At 39.5% G+C, this 24,912-nt stretch overlaps 1 protein-coding gene across 5 annotated transcripts in view; it reads right to left on the bottom strand.

Annotated features, from left to right (window-relative positions):
- Nucleotides 1-24,912, bottom strand: part of Mme (membrane metallo-endopeptidase) — a 150,556-nt gene that overhangs the window by 69,129 nt on the left and 56,515 nt on the right. The window contains exons 1-3 of one of the 5 annotated variants that reach the window (XM_039101718.2): nt 16,345-16,807; nt 11,833-12,002; nt 11,113-11,148 (exon numbers count right to left, since the gene is read on the bottom strand). In XM_039101718.2, the coding sequence (XP_038957646.1) occupies nt 11,113-11,148; nt 11,833-11,992 (196 nt within the window). In that variant the 5' untranslated portion in view covers nt 11,993-12,002; nt 16,345-16,807. Of the gene's footprint in view, nt 1-11,112; nt 11,149-11,832; nt 12,003-15,638; nt 16,005-16,082; nt 16,243-16,344; nt 16,808-24,912 lie in introns of those variants that run through there. The other 4 variants (XM_063281293.1, XM_039101720.2, NM_012608.2 and 1 more) reach the window with 4 other exon arrangements.

Raw genomic sequence — 24,912 nt, 5'->3', positions numbered from 1 at the left:
TATCAGAAGGCCTGAAAGTCTGAAGTTCATAGCGGGAAACACGAAGATAAGGCACAGGCAGTGACGTTTGAGAAAGAACTTCAGGAGCTCAAAGAATAATTCTGAGAATTTACAAATGGGCTTATGTGAAATTAAGGAAGCCTCTGAAGAACAGAAGAAACAACTGAATAGGGACCGCATGGGGGAAATCACTGCCAGGTACACATCTGACAGGGAATTGATAAACAAATCAAACAATCTAATAAATAACATACAAAAGAAAGAATTAGACAGACAGTTCTCAAAAAGTAAAGTACAAATAGCCAAGAAATATATAAAATCCTTATCTTGTAGCTGCAAGGAGCTCCAATAAAAAAGGACACCGAGATGCCGTCTCCTCCTATTAGCATGGCTATTTTTAATTAATTTATTCAGTCCCGCTTCTCCTGCTATACCCTTCTCCTGCCACCCCCTCTCACAGCTCCTCCCCTCCCTTCTCCTCTGAGATGGAGACTATCCTGAGGTTCATCCCTTCTCCCCCAGAACATTGTGCTGGACTAGGGGCATCCTCTCTCACTGAGGTCAGAGAAGATGGCCCAGTTAGGGGAATGGGATCCACAGACAGGCAGCACATTCAGGAACAGCCCCACTCCAGCTGTTGGGACACCTGCAAGAAGACGAACATGCACATCTGCTACGTGTGTTTGGGGCTGGGGGCTAGATCCAGTCCATGCTCACTCTCTGGTTGGAGGTTGAGTTTCTGAGAACCCTAAGGGTCCAGGTTAGTTGACTCTGTTGGTCTTCCTATGGTGTCCCTATCCTCTTAGATTTCTGCCTACAAGATATGCAGCGAAAAAGAAAAAATAAAGATGGAGAAAATGACCAACCAAAGACTGTCCCAACTTGAAATCCATCGCATGGACAAGTACCAGTTCCTGACACTCTGTTATGCTTGCAGACAAGATCCTAGCTTAATTGTCCTCTGAGACAGCCCAGTAGCTAACTGAGACAGACACATCCACAGCCTAACAGTGGATGAAGCTCAGGAAATCTCATGGAGGAATCAGTGTAGCCATTATTTAAAAAAAAAAACAAATCAAAACAAACAAACAAAAACAAATGCTGGTTAGAATCTAAGAAAAAAGGACTTTTCTAGTGTCTTATCCAGTGCTGGTGGGGGTGTAAACCAGTACAAAACACAATGGCAGTTATCCTAGATATTTCTCAATTACTAAAAACACAAGTACAATATATTTCAGGTAAGCGAGGCCTGAAAATGTATCCTGATGAATCTAAGCTAGCAATCGACATTGATTCCTGAACATCCGTATTTAGTGCATATTTATCCATTCACAATAGCCAATACAGAATCAGCCTAGGTTTCCACCAACAGATGACTGGATACAGAAATACAATGGGGATTTATCCAGCCATAAAGAACAAGGAAATGATGGTGTTTGCTAGTCGTTAGCTCATAATTCCTTTCATCAGGCTTCCTGATCATCTAGCCAGCACAGTGACTCTGACCCCTTCATTACCTTCATGGCTAAGACACTGTAATCAGACTCCTGGGGTGAGGAATGGAGGGGAGCAATTTGATTTCTGAAATCAACAACTATTTGTTTTCTTTTTTTTAATTCTGAAGAGTGATCATGCCTCTGAGAAATGTTTAAACAAACACTTTAATAACTTTCTGATTAATTTTGAAGTTTTATCTGAAGTACAGAAGGATAAATTTAAATGAATCATTAATAATTCTATTATCACAGAGTCCCATAACAATGTGACACGCAGTAGGCCTGCCAGCATCCTCCGTGGACATGCTGCTTATGCTTTTGAGAGATATGATCACCTACGGCAGCAGCACACAAACCAAACCCCTAATCTGTGTGAACAAATCATGTGGCACATCCTGTGATTCTCAAACCTTAGTCTTAATGAGCTAATGCTCCCCTCCCTTCAGAAAAGTGACACCCTCAAGCCCACCTCTAGATGCACGAAGGGTTTGGCCCAAGAGAAAAGAGGATCAGAAAAGCATTTCTGGAGGCAGCTTCTCCAAGAAGATAAGAGGATTTGAATCTCCAGGCCTTCTCCTAGAAGGCTCTTTCTAGCTCTCTGGCTTAAACAAAATGGCTTCCTTTGAACAGTACTCAGTGTCAACAAGCAAAATCAGCCTTCTATTATCACCAAGTCAGCACTCTACAGCACTTATTAAGGTTTCTGCCATTCAATCATCCCAGCCTCACCTGCTTTATCTGTCATCTCCTGACTCCTGAGACATTCATTTCTGCTTATTAAAGGCTTTGGCACCCTCCTTGCAGTCAGCTCGTCCATACCTGTCTTTGCAGGTAGCATCAGTGCGTGAAGCACTGCTACAATCCAGATAAGGATTTCTCTGAACACTCCTGACTATCAACTTCACTCCACATTAGTGTGTTTCTCAGCATCCTGGTGTGATTGCCGGCCTTTTCTAGAGTTCCACCCACCTTACATTCACTATAGCCTGCTCTGAGAACAGATTTGTCCTCTTTATGTACAAAACTGTGAAGTGGTGACCACTCAGTTTCCTATGCTTCCAGTTCCATCACTGACTCCCACACCCAGTGAGAGAGGAAGAACAGAGGAAGAGGAGACTCCTCTGCCTCAGAGGTCTGCTGGTCAGATTCCCCCCAAACACTTGTGCTTGCCTGTAGAGATCACCATTTCTGCATCTTCCACCAGGATCCCTGACTTTATTCTCTCTGCTTTAGTATTATCTTGCTCTGGTTCTTGGCTGTGTTCAATCATATTCTGTGGTCATTTCAATCTTGGCATTTGCTAGAGTGACTTCTCATCTTGATAGCTAGATTACTGAACTTTCAGTCACTTTTGAAAGAGTTTCTTTTCATTTCCAAACAGGTTGCTTTACACAATGCTATCTCCTTCCTGGGACTCAACCTTATTACCCATGGGCTGATGTCTTTATCTTCAACCCCAAGTTCCTTGGAAAACAAATTACAAGTACTTCAAATTTAAATGGCTTCAAGGCAAATTCCTGTCTACATTCTGCCCTACCTATTTAGACGTTCTTCCTTGGGTATGCTGGCTTGGTGGGTGGCTTCACCTATCCAGTCTTCCAAGTCATAAACATTTTCTTTATTTCTTTTTTTAACCACCTCCCCTGTTTTTCTGAACACTATGTCTAATGAACTCTACAAAAATATACTATTTTATGTATTAATATATGTGAATATTGAACTAGGCAACCATAATCCTCATCAAGATCAGAATAAGAGGCTTAGCTCCTGTCCCTAGCCATTCTTTGGTTATAATAAAATATACAGTGATCCTTCAGTATTCAAGAACACATCATGTGTCTCATTTGAAACTTATCCTTCTCTGATTTCCCATTGCTGTAGAAAGGAACTCTAGATACTTTAAAATGGATTACACAGCACAGATAATGATCACCTCACTTGTCAATGCCAACATTCAACACTTCCACATTCGTCACCACCTCAGCTCCTCATACACATCCTTTCTAACTTAGCCTTACATGCATCCTTGCAATGCCTCAGTCTTGCCATGTTCCCATCATACTCTGCTGTGTTAGCCCTACACATGTCCTCTGACTTTGCTGGTCTTATCATGCTCTTCCTTGATGAAAAGCTAGTCCCTGCTCTAGGTAAATATTTGCCTTCATATTAATAGGATAATAGGATGTATCTTCTTCAAAAAATACCAATGTCTAGGCAATGCCTATGCACATTAATATCTATTTAGTAGCTTAAGTTTCTTTTCCTCCTAACATAAAGAACACTGAACTGGAAAAACAGTGTTATGTGTGGCTATATGGGCATGTTTCAAAAGCTTCTCAAATTATTCTACTAAGGTGCTGTAGTTGGAAATCATAATTTCTTTATTGCTTTTCAGACTTCTTGGCACAGGTCAACATACTAGGAATTTGCTAAAATCACAACAGCAAATTCAGTAAGGCTTGGGTAGACCCTGGGAATGAGCATTTCTGAGAGTTCCCAGCTAATGCTAATATGCCTTGTACAAACACCGCACTCTGAAAAAGGGATTCAGTCATTGTCCTTCTGCCTCAGCCCTCTGCATTACTTTTAAATTTTAATCAGAGGTGGAGAAAGATCGAGTATTAAAGGTCAGTATGGATGAGCACAGACCAGCTAGGCTTCCTAATGAGGTTGGGCATTGGGAGGTTCTGTTTGGGTTAATTTTTTTCCTTTTTCTCTTACAGAAAGTAGACTTATGTGCTCATTTCTGGTTGAGCTCATTTTAACCTGGCCAAAGCCTACACTCTCTTCACCTATGTAAACTAGACTATGGCCATCTAAGAAAATATCAAGGAAGGATAAAACATCTTCAATATTAGAGTATTCAAAATCACTCTCTCTTTTTTTCTCTATGGTCTTACGAGTCGTTCTTGTTGAGCATGCTTCTGCTGTCATAACGTTTATTTAAAAAATAATTTTATTTGATTTTCAGTGAAAAGATTTAAATGTCACATTTGTTATATTCCTGAAATAAGAGGGTAAATAAAATACGCCTGGGCTTATACCCATGGTGCATCTCCCCGGAAGAGCAGTATGAAATGAGCTGTCATTTGTCTTTGCTTTTTAATTCCAGTTTTGCAGATAAGGAAAATGAAATGCAGCAAACCTAAAATGACTTAATTAAGATCACCCACCAATAACACAGGATGTGGCCAGAACTTACACACCAGCTCTCTGATGCTAAAAGTTTCTTAGTGGAAAAAGAAGGCAGAAAGCTTTCAGATGACTGAGCTTTAATTATTCTATTCATGACACTTACATCTCTCTTAAAATGAAATTTGCAACTTTTTCTGCACATCTCTCTTGCTGGAATTGATTCTTTTCATCCAATTAATAATTGGTTTTATTCCTAAATTATATATCAACTAATAATCAAGGTGGATCTCCTAGTTTAATTTATGTTGCCTTGATAAGACACTGGGACTAAAATAAACTTGAGAAAGAAAGGGCTTATTTGGCTTACAAATTACAGTCCATCATGGAGGGAAGCAAGGGCAGGAACTCCAAGCTGAAACCCAGAGCCAAGCAGATGCCATGAGGGGATGCTGTTTCCTGCCTTGCTTCCTTGCCGTTGCTCAGTTATGTTCCTTAAATGGCCCTTAAATCTGCTCACAGTAGATTCAACCCTCCCACAGTCACCAATAATCAAGAAAATACCCACAGACACACCAATAGACCAATCTGATGGAGGAAGTTCCTCGCTAAGATTCCTTTTTCCTACAAATATCTAGGTTTCTATCAAATTTGCAAAAACAGTGACAGTAGCATTTCAGAGATGTGTAACATAAATTTCTATTTGTTTGATTAGGAAGGAAAAGTTGGGGCTAGGAAAAATACTAAAGAATCTAGTTAATACAAAGAAGCCTATAATTACAGGTTAAAAACAAATCTGGCTGACTTCTATCAGTTAAGCCGAAAACAGGACTTTTGCATCATACCTGTCTCCAGAGGACAATCCCTGCTGTCTGTTCCCTGGTGGCTGTTCTATGTGGGCCACCAGTCTGGCATGTATCAGATCATTGGCACAGATGGTCACCTATCTCTACAAGTCAAACCTCTGGAGATGGCAACAATGCTTCCAATACCCAATCCTGAAATAATTTAAACTCCTTGGTTGGGTTTCCAGAAATTTTTCATCAATATAATCCTAATGCAGTCAGTTAATAATGGATTTATTCCAAGATATGCATCTTTAAGTGATTTCAGAAAACACTGTATAGCCTATTAATACAAACTAAGATGGCTATGATGTTACAGAGCAATGTGGTCTTGCAGGATGTACACATGTTCAGGCCGTCCAGGCACCTCATCATTGATTAAACTACCAATGTTCTGCACATGACTGACCAAGCAATAGGAGCCATTCAAAGAATACTTTCTAGCTAATGTTTTCTAGTGAAAATTGGGTAATCTTGTGGGTCAATTCTCATAATATGACAATTACTTCTTATATTTGAATTTTTTTTCTCACACTTGGAAGAGGTATTATTTCTGTCTTTCTGGAGAATTCCTTTAGTACATCTGATGAAAGGATGTTTTAAAAGAGAGAGGAGAATATGAGGATCCAGATTTCAATCAGTCTAAGTACAGAATAAAAATACTAGCACCCTCTTCCCCAGTTCCCCATCCCCTTTGCTAAATGGTCTTAAAGAATGACAACTTTCAAGACTTAAGTTGGGGGAATTTTCTTCTTATGATTCCTTTTAATGTTATTTTTAACTTCTCTCATAACATATAATGCACATCAGACAAAAGGGCTGGTAGAAAGCACCAGGCCACCTTTTCTTGTGCAAGACAAAGCAGGACCCTTCCTCCCTTCACCAGCACATAGTTCTTACTATGTCTCTCACTCCTCAGTGTTTATAAAGCCAGGACCCTCATAAAAATCACTGACTACAGTTTACATTCAGCATATTTACAAATACGTGATTCTTACAGCTCTAAACTCGACATTTGAAGTCTAAAGAATCCTACTAGGTCCTATTATCCCTCCCACACTAAATGATTAATTTAATTTATCTACATTTTCATCCCTCAGCCACACCTAAAAAGTTATGGTACGCTAGTGTTTTAACTTTTTCACAGGTGATAAGAATGTGTGTCTGTGTGTGTGTGTGTGTGTGTGTGTGTGTGTGTGTGTGTGTGTGTGTAGGGATTGGCTCCCTTTCTTTAAAAGGATTTAAATGAAAGATCCTGATTTGTTAATTTTGACTAGAGACATTTTAAGGAAACATATAAGAGGTCCCTGGAAGTAAGTTTCTGCATGGTATATTGAAACCAACAAAGGCCTGCTTTGGCTGTCTTTGCTCCAAGACATGTTCTGTTTACTTAACTGCCTGCAGGATTTTTTCAAACTCACATAATAAAACAGCCTCATCTGCTCTAGAGGCTTGTTACAGGGTTTGCATACCCTAAGAGTCAGCTTATAGTCCTTCTGTATTTGTGTACTTCTCCATTTCTCTACATGGAGGATTCATTGTGTTAATGGGCAGATGACAAAGACTAAGGTCTTTAGGGAACAGAGATGCCCTGTTGCTGCCAGAAGGCGAGTTAGTGCTAAGGTATCTGGGTTACTACTACCATCTGGTAGTTATAAAAATGACCACATATTGGAATATTCATTTTACTTCAGGGTTATAGGTCAAGGCATACAAAAATGATAATTAAATCAGAATGTGAATTCATTATCTGAATAATTCAATAATGATAAATATTTCAAGTGGACAGAACATCCCTTTTCTGGTGTGAGTAATTAAATACTCATCAAAGTTTGCTTGGTTAGCCCAGAAGTAAAGTAAAAGAAAGCCCCAAATTATAATCTAGTTTTCCTCGTGCTCCATCTAAGCCTTCATGTCCTCCAGGTCTTTTCCCCTGAGGTTCCCTGGTATTGTGCAGTGTGTGAACTGTACCACAGGACAGTTCTCTCTTCTGAACTCCATGACTCTTATGTCTTAACCCGGATTCTCTAGATTCTGTAGAGTTTAGGGTTACCCTACCAACATTGCTTCTTGGGATCCTCCTCTTTGGTACACAGCTTTTGCACGTATCCTCTAGAGGTGCACATACTGAAATGTAATCCCCTTAAACTGAGCTATGATGTCTAGAAATGAGACCTTTATAAGAAGGGGATTGGGATTTGATCTGGCCAAGAGGATGAAGCCACCATGATGACTTTATATGAAAAGGGAAAATGCCAGAGTACACCTATGTGTGCTCCCTTTATCTCTTCAGATACCTTAGCATTTTGCACACATGAAGGCACTGCATTAGTCTGGATTTGCTGCATTATGATGGGGTCTAAGAGATATTTAAACATTTCTCCATCTAGATTCCATCTTTCTTCATCGTCTTACATTTTTTAGCTCCACATGCTTGCAAAAGAGGAAGCCTCTATGCCTCTAAACTGTTACACAAGCATAGAGTTTTGAAATTTTCAAACACTCTTGATCTCTTTTGAAACAGCATAGAGAAGTAGTTATGAGTGCAGGCTCTGGAGCCATGTTGCCTGTTTGGAGTCCTAGCCCAAGTTTGTTCACCTGTTCAAATAAAGACACAATACTACATGCCTCAGACATACTATTATACAGTTCTAGATGTCTGAATGCCACAAAGGATTGGAGAAACTAAATTTCTTCTGCATGCTCTGGGACACTCACCCACTCTGCCTTTTAGCCTCCAGTGGTAAAACTGTGGTTATAACAGTGAGGTCTCTGCTTCCTCTGCTTATGTGGTGGTGCAGATGCTCTGCTCTCTTTGTCTTATAAGGACCCTTATACCTGCACTGGGTCATTTCCATTTCAAATTCTTTAGTTTACCCACACTTGCCCACCACACCTTTTAAAAGGCTCTGGTACCATATAAAGTGATGTATAAGGAATATATAGATGGAACCAGATAGGAGGGTGATTATTTCACTCATAAAATGAAAAGACTGATCAGTTCAGGTTATTTAAAACAGCACTATCCTACCGAAGTTATGCAACTGCCTTTAAAGGACATTTGATAATATACAAAGACTTTTTCCTTTTCTTTTTAGTTGTTTCAGTAGGTAGATGCAACTTGCTACTGAGCGTCTAGTGGCTAGAAACTGGGAGTACCATTGAGCATTTTATAATGTGAAGAATTACCCGTGCCAAAATGTCAGCAATAAGATAAAGAAGCTTTGACTTAAAACATAAGATTTGGGGAAATCTTTTTAGTTAGCAAGGTTACAGTACAAAAGAAGTCTGTTACTGAACTCAGGATTACAAACAGAAATTTACAGAACCACGCGCAAATTCTAAGTTTTTCACACTGCTAAATGTCAAATAAATGATAAATGACATAGCTTTAAGCTAAAATTTCCAGCCTTGCCTTAACTCGTTATTTGTTGAGTAGTGTTTGTTTTATTGAGGTCTGGCCAACCTCATACACTCACATATAAGCAAGTAAAATGATGCATTGTAAACATTACTTTATATGCATTACAAAATCACAGCTGCTCAGATCTAAAATATATAAGACCCATAGACTTTACTAATCAGTTTTTCCCTCAGAGTGTTTTCCCTTCTAGTCCTTGAAGTGCACCTGTCAGGAAGTTCCTGCACACTGGGAGAACATTAGAATCTCCTTTCACTTAAAGTAAGCATCTTGCCTACCTCCCAAATTCTAAAGGATTTCTGTGCTCAGGTTTGTACTTTCCAAGTCACTTAAAATGACTGTAGAATTGTTACTAGGACACTCTCCTTTTCTCAGCACACTTCTTCCTGTCTTTCTTTTCTCTACCTACTCTGTTCTGCTTACTCTCATATAATCCTTTCTTCAGTCTAAGATGTTCTCTAGAGATTTCTTTACTTGAAACAACTTCTAAAAGAACTTGCCTTTTCGGTGACAGAAATGATTTATGGACACGTGTGTGTGTGTGTGTGTGTGTGTGTGTGTGTGTGTGTCTGTCTGTCTGTCTGTCTGTCTGTCTGCATGTATAAGAGCATAAGGGAGCAGAGTGCAAATGTGAGGGTCTGTGAGGTGAAGCGCATGTGGTCCTCACCTTTTCCCCTGGGAGAAATAGTGGCTCTCAATCTGAAAGTGTCTTAACAGCTTGTAGCCCAACAGAGCAAAGTGATAAGAAGCCCAGCTACACCACAAAGGCTGTTTCTGCCACACTCACACGTTTTGACCAAGACAATGCTCTTGAAACACTTTATATTTGTCATGATCCCCAGGTTAGGAATAAAGATTAGATAAATTTTGGCAAATTGGTACTTTCCAAACATTATTTAAAATCCATATTCTTAAATATCAAGCCACATGTAAGGTTTGAGACACCAAATGTCATTTCATGAGGTGGTTCCTACTACAGGACTCTGCCAGATCCCTGGGGGGAAATCCCTATACAGTTTTATAAACATCTGCCTATATAATCAGAATCCAACTTCTTCAAAAGCAAAACACAAGAAGAGTCAGAGAAGAGAACAGAAAACAAATGGATTAAGAGACCTAAGAATTATGTCAAGTGTCCTAAGGACAGAGGAACTAACCATTACAGGTCAGGATGTAATGATAAGTTTCTCAAAATAGGAGCGTATGCCAGTACAACTGGCAGAGAGAAAGAGGAATGGGAGGACCAGGGGAAGGAGGAAATGGGAATTTCAGCAACCTCACTCATATTAACTTTTCTTCACTGACCCTAGGCATCTCTCAACCAGTGTGTCTGTATAGTTATTTCCCTGGGGGAATAGAGACATGTTTTTGTTTCTGATTAAAACCACTGGACAGGAAAGTGCATGCTGTTATGCTAACAGCAAATGACTCCAATCCAGTCTACAACCATGTTCTTCTTAGGCTCCCTGTGTCAAACACCATGATGGAGAGTGGATGACTATCACAATCAAGACCCAGGGCAAAATATCTATTCAAAAAGCAATACCCATTGCCAAAGGGCACACACTTAGTACATTAGATCACAGCCTAGAACCTCAATGTAATTTCCTATCATTATATTGCCAAGTTTAAAGAATAACAAAAACCCAGATAGGAACATAGCTAACTGTCAAAGGTTAAAGAGCATATCCCAGGGTGTTGTACCAAGAAACATCTTTCTTCTCCTTGTAGAAGGGTCAAGAGCCCTTCTTGTTTTCTCGCAGTACAGTTGTGTTCTCTCTCTCTCTCTCTCTCTCTCTCTCTCTTTCTCTCTCTCTCTTTCTCTCTCTCTTTCTCTCTCTCTCTTTCTCTCTCTCTCTCTCTCTCTCTCTCTCTCTCTCTCACACACACACACACACACACACACAAACTGCATGTCATTCTTTTCTAACGACTGACATTTAATTACAGGCTCACTGTTCTGGTGTCTGGTGTTCACTTTCTCTCTCTAAGCCCATAGCAAGTACCACAAAACCAGAAATAATTCATTATCATTGTAGAGCAGTGGCACTCTCAGAATATTTCAGTTGATTAATTTTCTATTAAATACATTTTTTTGTTGACATAAGTTTAGTAAGCATGCACATGAGCAGGACAAAAGTAGACATCTCCATTAACATTTGCGTTTTAAGTATTATATATTAACTGCAAACTAGTAAATGAAAAAACAGTTTCCTACCTGATTTTATGCAGTCTGATGATTTGCAAATACCATCTAGAGAAAAAGAGAGTAGATCTATAAGTATTGATAATAACATTTTCCAGGTTATTTTTTCCTTTGTTACTAAAAATTCTGCCAATTAAATAAGTGTAACACTAAACATTGTATATTATTTTTACTAATTAAAAAGCTAAAAGAAGAATAAAAGGCAAATGCTAAATTTAAGGATGGTTAAAAAGGAAAAAAGTATGCTGTTATGCCATATTCACCAATTAAACTCTGGAAATATTGAAGCAGCTGAATGCTTCATTCATCATTCTGCAATCATGTTTTCTCATTAAAGAGCCAGTCTTTAATAATCCTTATTGTGAAAAACTTCTGAAAATCAAAATCTGAGTTCTTAGACTCTCAAGAAAACTTTTAAAATTGCAGTGACACAACAGTAATTGGTGAGCAGCTATTACTGAAGCTAGACAAAAAAATTTGTGTATATTTTAATCAAACAAAATTGCACAGGTCTCACAAACATGAAGATACTGAATGTGTTTTGCAATTAATAACTTAGCTCAAATGTATGGATCGTGTATTTTATCCTAAGTTTATCATTTTAACATACGGATGCTGACCTCCAAGTGAACCTGTGCATCCTCCAAGCGTGTCAAGGTCAATGCTGAAAGGACACGCACAGGGTCGGTCCCCTTTCGCACTGGGTTCTGGGTGGGCCTGGGAGCCACTCACCATCATAGGTTGCATAGAGAGCAATCATTGTCACAGCTATGATAGTCAGGAGCAAGACGAGCACAGAAAGGCTGATCTCCAGTGGAGTCCATCGCTGTTTCTTCTTCGGCTTTGGAGCATTGATATCAGTAATATCCATCTGACTTTCTGATCTTCCCATCACCTAAAATCTGTGAATTATTCATATACATACAAAAACATCATAAGTAGATTTTAAAAAAGCACATGCATGCATTTCAGAGAAAGGATACCTGTATGTCAGAAACTGCTTGCTAAAAGTCAAAATGTTAAAGCTGGAAGCAAAACGTATAAAGAATATACATACATTTGAATCTGATTGGTCCCAGGCCCAACCAATTTCTTATATTTTTTTCTTCTTAAACAGACACACACAGAGACACACACACAGGTGTATGAGTTCTTAAGAAAGAATAGACATGTGTATCTATCACTGAAGCTACCAGAAAGGGTTGTTTAAATACTCACGTTACTTCTGATAGTCATGAGCAAATAATTGTTAAACCATCATTAAGAAAGTTTTAAGCTCACTCACGTGAACTTTGGACTGTTAAAGGTTAACTTCATATCTTGCTCCAACGTTTGTTATAAGTTAAAAGAAAATCAATGACTAATATCTTAAAGTATTGACTAAGCAGAAATATAAAATGCAAATACAGATAAAAACCGAAAGGAATAAACACTTGAAAGTAGTTTATTTTACCTTGAAAACAACTTGTATTTTTAAAGTTCAAAATTACTTCCCCTGCAGATAAAGGTATGTCTGAATGGGTTAGACAGCATTCTTGAAGATGGGCACTGAATGGACAAAATGTGCTTATATTTCAGGGGGAAAGACAATAACCACATCAGTGTTTATTGTGTGATTGAAGGAGGAAAAAAACCCAAACATGATTAAGTAAACTCTCCTTCAGCATATCAGTTGCAGAATATATAATTATAATTAATTAAAAATATTAATACTTCTAACCATAGGTGGGACTTCTGGAGTTCTAGCTAGATGTTAAGTACGATTTTTAATGTTTTATACATTCACTCTCCTAATCTCTGTGGAGTGGATGTTAATAACCCAATTTCCAAAGTTGGAAAACAGCGAAACCAATCAGCTTGCTCAAGATGACACAGCTAAGCAATACCTAAAGAACACTTGGCCACAATTTTGCATGCAACAGTGCCATGTAAAGTAAAAGGTACTTTAGACATCCATACAGAAATTTATGGTGAAAAACTCAGGGTATATAAGGCCATGGTTAGATTCCATGGTTTCTTTAGAGGCCAGATGTTCTTTAAAAATTGCTGAGCAAAGCTTACAGAAACTTCAACCTTTCTGCATGACTTCGGGAAAGGACACCTTAAACAACAAGTTAGCTTTTTTTTTTTTTTTTTTGACTCGATACAAATTAACCATAGAATTTGGCTGTTAGATGAAGCAATTGCTGAGAAATGTTCTCATCAGTAAAGACTTTCCTTGAACAGTTACAAGTCCTTTGATGGAAACTGAGGCGCTACGCAAAGTAGAACATGACTATAAATTTGAAGTATTGTTGAGACTCAGCAGGCAGGTAGAGATTTGTTTTCTCTAGTGACTTATCAATAATAAAACACACATAGTCATTAAAAAACTGGATTCAAAGTCTTAAGCCGTTTGTCCTCCTGATTACATGACATTCTAAGCAAGGACTATCAAATAAAAATACTTTACTGGACAATGAAAACCGTGTCTGTACAATAAAAGTGGAATGTAATGTACCTGACTGTTGAAATGCCTTATTTAATGGTTATGTAACTCATGTTAGCTTAGCCTCGCGGCTCCCGGGGCGGTGATACAGAATTGCATTGATCGTACCGCTATTTTAATAGTAGTGGTGGCTGGGCAAGGAGAAGACAGGGACAAATTTAATACTTTCTCCCTTAACAGAGAAGTAAGCACAAAGAACAGGTTCCCTGGACCCCCAGAATTTGAGTATTAGCACATCTGCTTGAGGATTTCCCTACTGCCCTTAAATGTTTAAATAAAGAGCTGCTTTTTTATCTGTGTGTTTTGTCTTTTTGTTGTCGCCGTCGTTTATTTTTGTTTTTGTCCTTTCTAGAAGCCTCAATCAGAGCTAGTTAGTCTGGAAAGTAAAGCTTGGAGCAGTGGCCGCGGATCAGTTTAAGTCAAAGTGCTCTTTGGCGCCACCAAGCTTCTTGGTGAGGGAAATCTAGTAGGCGGGCATTTCTCAGTTCTGGGTTATTGCTTACTCCCTCCTTACCCTTGAACAGGGTGACAAGGGTGACAGTTAGGTACCTAAGGCTGTAGGAGTAGCTGTAGGGAAACAAAGAGTGTAAAGTAAACAAGATATTTAGTCTTTTTTACCTGCATCAAAGGAAATCATCTTTGAATCAAAATTTCATACTTCAACCTTTCTTCTAAAGATTTTGCAATTCTTCAGAAGTTCTTTTTTTCTTAGTGTACTACTTTTAGGCACTGGTAAAAAGCAGAAATGCTGCAATATTAACCTCCTATTAACTTTGCCCTTCATTTCCACTTAGTTCAAGATAATTCATTATCTTGTAATAAGAAAATGTAAGCCAGAATACCTCAAGATGGAGCACATCAGAAATCTTCAGTTACCTTAAGATCCAATCTAACCACATCCAAACACGTTTAAAAGATCGGTGATGTGAAGACAGACAGATCAGAATACAAAACGCAGTGCAAAGTCAATGCTTGTAGTAGGAGAAGCAAACGCACACCTAGGTTCTTAAAACATTTCACATGGGGGCGGGGGGGGGGGACTCTTAAACTAAAAAGCAAATGCCAAAACAGACAATAAGAGAACAGAGAATCTGGAGTTCAGACTCAAAAGAAACTCCACAAACTTCAACTTGGCAACATCAGCAAAAGAACACAATGTTATTTTTGCTTGGGTATAAGATGTATTTCCTTCAAAGCATCAGCATCAGCAAACGTCAAATTATGAAACCTGGAAGATAACTGATCGGTTAAAGAGAAAGGTGGAGCAAAGCAATTTTCCGTCAGAGCACACTGTGATACTGCGACAATACATGTCTGTAAGTCCCTGTGGCGGTGCTTCGGAGTTAGTTTGCATTAATGGAAACTGAGGCAGAGTTTCATATTTAGATTGTGTCCACGGAAGTTGAAGAAGGAATTCAGAAGACAGCCCCCCCCCCCCACATTAACTAGTAGGTGTTTCCTTCGCCTGAAGTGAGTTCTGACATGAAAAGTCCCATCCACGTTGCTCTCGTGTTCAGTGTAGCTATACAACCCAAGACAAACAACATCAAGTCCAAAACACAACAAACATTTTTGAGAACTTGAACGAAAGAAGGAGGGAAAAGAAAAAAAAAATCCAAGGGCGTGCAGCTCCACTCCCTCAGGGCCAATCTGCCGATAGCAGCTTCCAAACGCTGGCGCTGCAAGTCAGTTACTAGTTTTCAGTTTAATAAAATCCATGTGAGCCGCTTATGGACAAGGAATAGACTTGACCGAGAGGCTCAGAGGAATACCCGTTTATAGTTACTCTCATTTTTAAAGAGTATAAATAGATCGGGATAGGTTAAGTAAGAAAGGGTCTTTAAAAACTTCCATCTACTAAAGAACACCCCCACCCCGCGCCAGCCAACCCTTTGGCAGATTTAAGCATGAATTATATAATAGGAAGCCAAGGTTCGAAGCACGATGAAGAGGTGGGATTGTGAAAAGAGATTTAGGTTAAGAAAATTGAAAACTAGAAAAGTGAGTTAATTGAGGAGAGAATCCGACAGAAACTAAAATGAAAACAAACCTTGCTTTTTAAAATAAAAACAGTGTCTGTACAGCGGAATGGCCAATTCCCAGCCCCCAAATGAACCCCGGTGCAATTTGGCAGCGCTGCTCTCGGTCACCAAACAGAACTCCTGGGCGGAGGCTGCAGGAAGCTATGAAAATGAACCTGGAGGTGACCTGACATCACTCGCAGGGTCCTCCTCCAGGTCGCCCTCTCGGTCCCTTCCCCTCCCCACATTCTCAGGTCCCAGTGGCGGCTCCCGCGCAGGACACGCCTCCTCCGCCCACGGCGACCAGGCACCCGGCGCCCGCGGCGCGCGGGACCACGGCCTCTGTCCTTGCTCCGTGCGTCCCGGCCCCCGCCCGCTTCGTCCTCCTGTTGCCCGTCCCACCGACTCCCGGCGCCCCAGGGACACTGGTGCCCCGCTCCCCGTGCCCGGTCGCTCGCTCTCCGGTGACTCACCAGTGTGATTGGGGAGAAGTTGGAGGCGACTGAGCAGACACATCCCGACCAATAAGCGCATCGACCAGGATGGCCGCAGGCAGAGTAGCCCCCAGCCCAGGCGAGCGCCCACCCCTCGGTGCGGTCCCCAGGGTGCGCCCGAGCGCCGAACGCGCAGAGTGGGACGAGGCCAGAGTCCCGGGAGGTTCCAGGCCCCACTCCGGCTCCGGGCGGGAGGGCAACCGGGAAGCCCGCATCCCTTGGACCCTCACCCCAGACTCACCCCTCGCCTCAGCCGCTCAGCAGCTTGCGCCTGCACTCGGTCCAGCTTCGCCACTTGCACATCTCCGCGCCCCGCGCGCCTCGCGCTCACCCCCCGCCTCGCCGCACAGGACCAGCCGCGAGAGCAGTTCCCCGGGTGACCTGAAGGTTTCCGCCAGGTCTCCCAAATCCTGTCACACCGAGTAAAGGGGCGGAGGGGGCTCCCTCTCCCAGTTAGTCCCCCACCTTGCCCTTCCCAAAAGGGCTTTGCCAGACATTCTTGGAATTGTTTAGCTTTGTGGCTTTCAAGACAATAATACACTGTCTCTCTGGGATTCTGTAGTGCTGATTGCAAGCTCTCATTCTCTAACAGACCAAGACCATGATGCTTCTCTCTCACTCTTCACTCTTGCTCTTTCTGTTTTCCCTTGTCCTTCACTCTCCTTCCTATCTTTTCAAAGTCTTCTTTTCTTCCTCCTTCCTTTCTCTCTTCTCCTCTTCCCCCACCCCACCCCCCACCACTCCACCCCCTGTCTATTTGTGTTTCTGGGTTTCTCTTAAACCCAAGGCAATGAATTTGTCAAAGAAAGAAAGATTGACTTTGTGCAGAGACAAATATTTTACGGAAACTGCCTTTAGCAGCTATTATAACCAAAAAAACTCAGAAAGGCTAAACTTTTCTGCCCCACCCCGCCTGAGGATTTCAGTGAAGTTATTCAATGTCAAGTACATACAGAGTTGTACATATAGAGTATCCTTCTGATCCTTCTCCTTTTTGGAATCACAAGTTTTAAACATCACACTTGGTCCATAGGTGCGATCATACCCAAACAGAAATGGACTTTCGGGAACTTGAATCTATCTTTGAATGTTAAAATGTTTTACTCCTTTTGCCCTAACCAACTTTGTGTTTTGTTTTAATTTTTTTTATTTTTTAGAAAAAAAGCTAAAGACAAAGACAAGCAATGTATATTAAAGAAATAATGAGTATCATGGAAAGACATTTCCAGAAAAAATAATTCAATTGATGTGGGTAAGTTCAGTTCGACACCTTCAAACGGAAGTGCCCATGCTTTGTTCCTTCTCTGTGGGCATTACAAACACATCTTTGTCCTCCTGGCTAGGCTAACAGAGATGTGTGACTTCTCACAGATAAGCAGAGGCGACTTGGCAAACACTCTGGGCAGTATTTCAAATGGAATTTGAACCCAGGTCATCTTGACTCAGATTGTTTTTGCAGAGATCGATGCTCAGAAGAGAGATTTACTCAAATTCTCTTGGGAAGAAATCTAGATGTTTTTCACCAACACACGTGTTTTTATTATATTTTAGTTAAATTATCAAAGCATCTAAATTTTACAGTAAAACAAATTGAGAATATATGTGTATATGTATGTGTAGACAGACAGACAGAGATAGGGAGAGAGAGGAAGGGAGAAAGAAAGCACTAGTTCTCAAATTTCTCATATGGAACAAGGAGCTTTAAAATTTTAATGTATGTCTGATTAGTATAGTAATAAGTTTTGGTAGAGAAGGAAGTTTGGTCAGAATATTACAAAAAACCATGTTTCAACTAGAAATAGAAATTAAGCTTATATGCTTGGTCATAACCTAGTTGAATGTTTCTCATTTGATTTTGTTTTTGTTTTTTCATCTTCATTGAAGTTTTAAACATCTTATTCTTTTGTAAAGTTAACTAGCATATCCACAAAATTCAAGAATATCTTTCACCTAAAGGAAGTGCTTGAACCCTGGGGCCTTGCTATGCATAAGTATTTGAGCAGCCATTGAGCAATACCCTTAACTCTGGAGAATGTTTTGATAACAATAGAAACTAGGTTACAATTACTTATTACAACTATCAACTTTGAGCTGAAAATTGATTTTATTTTTATTTAATTAAAGAGTTATTAATGACAAACCTTTGCAGAATAGTTAAGAACAATGTCATCGTTTTATTTCAGTCTCGTTACACGAAGGAGAAATGTTTATGGGAAGAACATTTTGCTAGAAAAATAATGAATTTAGAATCCATGTCAAAAAGAAGTAAAAACCCTGACGTCATCATTAAACTTTGACTTTGAGCTTCTGTCTCAGACGTGTGACAGTATGGGCAGATACTTCCTTTAATACAAGTCTTAATCTCACTAAAGTTCATTAGAAACATAGTGGTCTTGTTAAGAATGCTAAATCTTTTCTCCGAGGAGGTTATGCAAGTTTGAAATCCTTTCTCTTCTAAGGGTCTTAAAGGAGCTCTCAGGTGCTTCTAGGAAGTAAACAGAAACCAAAGGCTGAGCAAAGTGTCCAAGGTCCTTCTGCTTGCTTAGTTATCAGAGTGAGGGAGAAAGTCGCAATCCTGACGGCCTTCTGCAAGCTACCAGTAGTGGGGTGCATCTGTCTTGGCAACATGCACCATAAATCCTTAGAAACAGCTCCTGTCTGGAACATAAGGCTTCATAAACTATGTTTGGAGATCAGGCCAATTGCACCACTAAACCAAGGACAGTGTAAAGGGAAACTTCAGAAGCCAAAAGAATCAGGGAAAGCCAGAAGCCCAGAAGGGTGTGCGCATGTGAAATGGTGCTCCACCTACCTGTCTCAGAAAGCTTGCCAAAGCTAAGTGACCTAGAGTTAGATTTTCAAGGGAATTGCGTGACCTGAGGACCTCAGACAAAGCATCATCCAGAGCAAGGTTAAAACCCACACCAAACATTCCTGTAGTAAGCTGGGCAGGAGAGAAGATATCCTTAATGGAAAAGGGAGCTAAAAACAATTCGCTCCCTTCGCTCCCACCATTTCCGGCCCCACCCCCAACTGAGCACAGAGCTGAGCTGCCAGTCATGTATTTCTTCAGCATTTCCAGAGAATGTAAATCTTTTCAAATCGTTGCCAGCCTGTAGATTTTTTTCTCCCCCCAAAAAACTATAGTTTGCAAAAAAATTTTCTGCAACAATTTATGATCAGGTCAAACTGTAGACGTTTGAATATTGGCTTGGAAGTTCCTGAGCTAAAAGTTTCTAATAAAGCGATCTCAGCTAGACTGTTGGAAATAAAGCCTGAATTACCGTCATTTGACTTTTACTATGAAAAATGCTTAGAAAGAGTTTGTTCTGAAACAAAATGATAGACTATCTCATGCAGGAGAAGGAACGGTAAAGCTAAGAAAAGAGCCACAAGTCACTCTGAAGGCACAGGGCAGTCAGCGAAGCTACCTGTAAAAAGTGTGGGTGTCGGAAAGGATCACTGAAGGACTGGGAAAGTGATGTGCGAGCCACAGGATCCGAAAGTCCTTTTGTTGTTGGGATGGAAGAGAATGATATTAATTTTAGACTTTATTAATTATTTATACAATAGAGATTGCTAATGGGGCCATAAAAGGGTTAAAATAGACTGCATAAGCCCAAGTCTTGGAGAAATGAAAAACTGGAATTAAATAAAAGTAACTCTAACAGAACATAGTGGAAAAATTAATATGAGAAAAGAATGCACATATCAGTTGTCAGCCTTTTGCTAAGATCAAGTGTAGAAAAGAATGAACTAAATGCAGAGATAAAGTGGTAAAATAAGATAAATAGGTCCGTTGCTGTAACTGTAATTGGACAGTGTGTCCAATTGGGAGACAAGGACTAGAATAAAATAAATTTAGCTGGCTTTGTTTAAAAGAGATATACCTTGTGGGAAGTCAAGGTTCATGCCTTTGATCTCAGCACTCTGGAGGCAGAGACAGCCTGATCTCTATGAGCCCAGAGCCAACCTGCTCTACATAGTCCAGACTACCCAGGGTTAATAGTGAAAACCTGTCTCAAAAACAAAACAAAACAAATTAAAAGGAGAGATAACTTAAAATAAAGCTACAGTATAAGCGAATGCAAAATGGTAGAAATAGTTAAGTCTCACACACACATACACGCATGCACGCACACACACACACACATATATGTATATATATATATATATATATATACATATATATATATGATTGTTAGTGTGGAATTTTCTGAGATAAAAAAAACCCCTAAAATTTACCCTTACTGAAATGTAGTCATTTTAGCAGCACTGTACAGTTCTGGAATATATCCAGTAGCATACATTTAAAGTAGGTATTTTTAAAAATTACAGAACTAAAAAGAGACATTAATAATTCATGATGGTAATGGGTTTTTTCAATGTACTTTTCTCAATATTTGATGAATCAGATTCACAAGCAGCAATAATATAGAGAATATCTAAAAAACAAAACAAAACAAAACAAAAAACCCTGTTAAAAGACTCTATCATGGAAATCTATAGAGCATTTCTTCAGGTATCCATGGAATATTTATACATATTGATCATATATTTATGTCAAACTATGCTTCTTCGATGCGATTCTAAGACTTCCATTACAAATAATTTATTATTGGACTTTAAACAACCAAAAACAGATAAATGAAAACTACATTTAGACTTTTTTTTCTGCATTTACTAGGCTTTTAGGTAAGTACTTCAGAAAGAGGCACAGGTCATCTTATATAGCAACAGAGGTTCCCTAGAGAAACCTGTACACTTATACATCACTGCTAACTGTCTTGTTCCCTGTGACTTTTTACTATCTTAAACAATTCAGGACCACCCGCACGGGGCGGCCCAACACAATGGGCTGGACCCTCTCACATCAGTCATTCATCAAGCAGTGCTCTGCAGGTTTGCCTAGAGCCTGACCTTATAGAGGAATTTTCTCAGTTGAGGCTCCCATCTCACAGGGAACTTTATCTGTGTCTTGTTGACATCACACTAGGGGGCATAACTATATATCGATATGTATGTCAATTGAGGCATATAAAATAGTATTTAAATCTTAATGCTTCTACCTTAAGGAGAAAGGCAGAAACCTGATGAAATAGATAAGTCTTTATCCTAAGAATTTAGGAAGGAGAAGAAGGCAGTGGGGACAGATAATATCTCAATGTTAGAGCTCTTGCCTAGTTTTATCAGGACCCTCCATTTAATACCCAGCACTGTAATAAAAAAAAACTAGTAGATTAGTTATTAGAAAAAGAAGTTAAGAATGTAAGTGGAGAAAAGATGCAAATATATAAGTAAAAACAGATTCCAATGAAATCCAGATGGTCATTAGAGAACAGTATGAAGAAAACCTAGACGAATGAATAAATCTCTAAACAAATGACTTACCTAAATTAAATCTAGAAGATATAAATACTTTAAATAGGGCCACAGTGAGCAAAGGGATTGAAGCAGTAATTAAAAGTTTCCCTACAAAGAGAAAACCTAGGACCAGATGGAGTCACTACTGAAATCTATCAAACAATTTTTATAAAAATAACTTCATTGCATTGAACTCGCAAAATAACAACAGCAAAATCAAACCACTATGCAGCTAGATTAGTCCAGCCACTCAAACAAGTGCCTGCACCTGCCCCTACCCAAAGTCCGAACATCTCAGTGAACTCCAACAGAGTTAGCATAAACATTCTGAAGCCATGGAGATTCAATGACGATTTTACAATTTAACTATCAATTACATTTCTATATACTTATCCACCCCAAAAATTGGAAGGGAAAAAGTTAGTTACAACTAGGGAAAAAGTGAACTTTAGAACCCCATCCGCAATTCATGTGCCTTTATCTGCATCAGCCCTTCCTCCTCATCTGCACATTTTCCTGTCCTCTTTCCCACACGCTCCCATCACTCACTCAAGGAAGATGAAATACTAATACTTGTCAACTTTATTCCACAAAACAGGAATAGAATGAGTATAAATAAATCCATCCAGTCAGACCAATATTGCCTTGATAACAAAACAGATGAAGACATGAAAATTGTTAACAAAACACTGGTAAAAAGAACTCAACAAGCACTTAAAGAAATGTTCAAAGTTCTTAGAGACCAGGGAAATGCAAATCAAACAAACAAACAAAAAACAAAAAGAACCCCTAAGATTCTACCTTACAACAATCAGAATGACTAAGGTCAAAAACTCAGGTGACAGCACATGTTGGAGAGGAAGTAGAGAAAGAGAAACACTCCTCTATTGCTGGTGGGATCGCAAACTGGTAAAGCACTTGGGAAATTAATCTGGAGGTTCCTCAGAAAATTGGACATAGATCTACCTGAAGACCCAGCTATACCACTCTTGGGATATACCCAGAAAATGCCCTGACATGCCACAGGGGCACATGCTTTATTATGTTCATATAGCGGCCTTATTTGTGACAGCCAGAAGATGGAAACCACCCAGATGTCCCTTAACAGAAGAACTGATACAGAAAATGTGGTTCATTTATACAATGGAATTCTATTCAGTTATTAAGAATGAGGACATCATGAATTTTGCAGGCAAATAGATGGAATTAGAAAATATCATCGTGAGTGAGGTAACTCAGACCCGAAAGGACATGTATGACAGGAGCCTAGCATGGATGCCCTCTGTGAGGCCCAATAAGTAGCTCAACAAGTCAGAAGGAGATACTCATACCCAATCAATGGGCAGAAACTGGGGGGCCCTATGGTTGAATTAGGGAAAGGCTGGAAGAAGCTGAGGAGGAGAGTGACCCCTAAGGAAGACCAGCAGTCTCAACTAACCTGGACCCCTGAGATCTCTCCGACACTGAGCCACCAACCAGGCAGCTTAGAGCAGTTGATATGAGGTCCCTGACACATACAGCAGACTCTCTCGTCTGGCCTCAGTGAAAGAAGATGCAGTAACAAACTAAATAAATAATGACAAAATCACATCACTCCTATTTCTAAGACAATATAATTGTTGCACCAATATTAATAAGTTAATTGAGTTTTTATATAATAAAAAATGTTTTAAAAATTCAAGTTTTAAACAACCCGGGGCTGGCAAGCTATTTCAGCACATGAAGGCACCTGAGACCAATTCTAATGACTTGAATTCAATCCTGGGAATCCACATGATGGAAGGAAAGAACCAGTTCCTGCTAGTTGTCCTCTGACATCCACACATTCCCCACAGCATGTGTGTGTCTCTTTACCAACCCAACCTCCATATAAATTAATGAACAAAAAAGTTTCATAAATTATAGAAAAAGACTAACCTCAGTGAAAGTATCTTTAAATGTAGTATCATTAAGATAAATGTAAATACTTCCTGACAAGTAGAAAGTCTTCTGAGAAAGATACTAATGACCATGTAATTGACAGACGAGGCAGGTAGCTAAAACTGAATACTTAATACAAAAGATTTCAAAGCAATAAAAATGCAAATTTTCTCAAATTGGTCAAAAACACGTTTAATAAAATTGTCTTATAACTGGCAGTTTATGAAAAGTTTGAAAGAACAAAGAAAAAAATAATAGCCAGAATATTACTGAAGAAAAAGTTAGAAAACCTTTAACCTGGTAGCAAAATTTGTAAAGCAATATTATTAGTAGTGATCCCATAATTTGCTAGTTAGGAATGCTTAATTGACTCAGGGAAAATGGGTTAATAAAGCATAATAAGGATTCAAAGAATAGATCTCTACATGTGCCCATTTTGGGGGGTCATGACAGACACTGCAACAAAAGAAGAGGTAATCAAGAACTCTGTAACACCAACTCAATGGAATGCAAAGATTGAACGTAGCCAATCCTTTTTATTACTTTGGGGTGTGTTGGGGTGTGTACATGAAGCCTTTGTATTGTCAGTAGGCAACTTGTGGGAGTCAGTTCTCTCCTTCGAACATGTGGGCTCAGAGCAATGAATTCAAGTGGCAGCAAGTGCCTTTATTAAGACTGAGCCATCTCAGGCAAGACTGACTTCCTTATCTTATGCTCAATTTGCATGGCGAGTCTTGAGGAAACACATTGAACACCAAAGACACTGTCTAATGATAGTAGATTGAGAGGAGAAAGCTAGCAGACCTGTCTGTGCAGATTTTCTGGCTGGCAGTTTCCAAGTTCCTCCTAACACTCCTTGCTCACAAGCAAGTCTTTTCTCAAAGGAGCTGGAATAAAAGGACTTCTGGTTTCTATGGCTGACCACAGAAAAGATGAGAGTCAAGAGACAGGAAGGCATAGAACATCAGAAATTGACTTCCGAGGCTATTTCTGAGGACTTTCACTTGTAAGTTTCCTTTAATGAACCCCAGTATTTCATATATGCAGAATTGGCACTAGATATCAACTTTTAGTTGGGGAGAGATGAAGGTTTATTATTTCTGACAATCTGGAAAGTTTGGGCTAATAAATTATTTATTGGAAATCAAGATTTGAACTTCCTCAAATAACCTCTGACATCTAGATAGAAAAAAAAATAATTATGTTCCTACATCATTAAACAGGAAAGATTTAGTTTTACATGAATTGCTGATTTTAATGCAGTAAGCATATTTGCATGTGTGTGCAGGTGTGTGTTTCTCACTCTGTGTCTGTGTCTTTGTGTGTGTGTGTGTGTGTGTGTGTGTGTGTGTGTGTGTGTGTGTGTGTGTGTCTATGTTGCCTGCAAGTCTGTCTGTATGTAACATGCACGTGATACCTGAGGAAGCCAGAAGAAGGTTATTAGATCTTCTGGAACTGAGGTTACAGACAGCTGTGAGCTATCATATGTGTGATGGGCAATCAAATGCAGTCCTCTGGAAGTACA

This window comes from Rattus norvegicus, chromosome 2 (assembly GCF_036323735.1).
Source record: "Rattus norvegicus strain BN/NHsdMcwi chromosome 2, GRCr8, whole genome shotgun sequence".
NCBI classification, from domain to species: Eukaryota; Metazoa; Chordata; class Mammalia; order Rodentia; family Muridae; genus Rattus; species Rattus norvegicus.
Note: the sequence above shows the minus strand (reverse complement) of the source record. Positions and strands in the feature narration are given on the sequence as shown.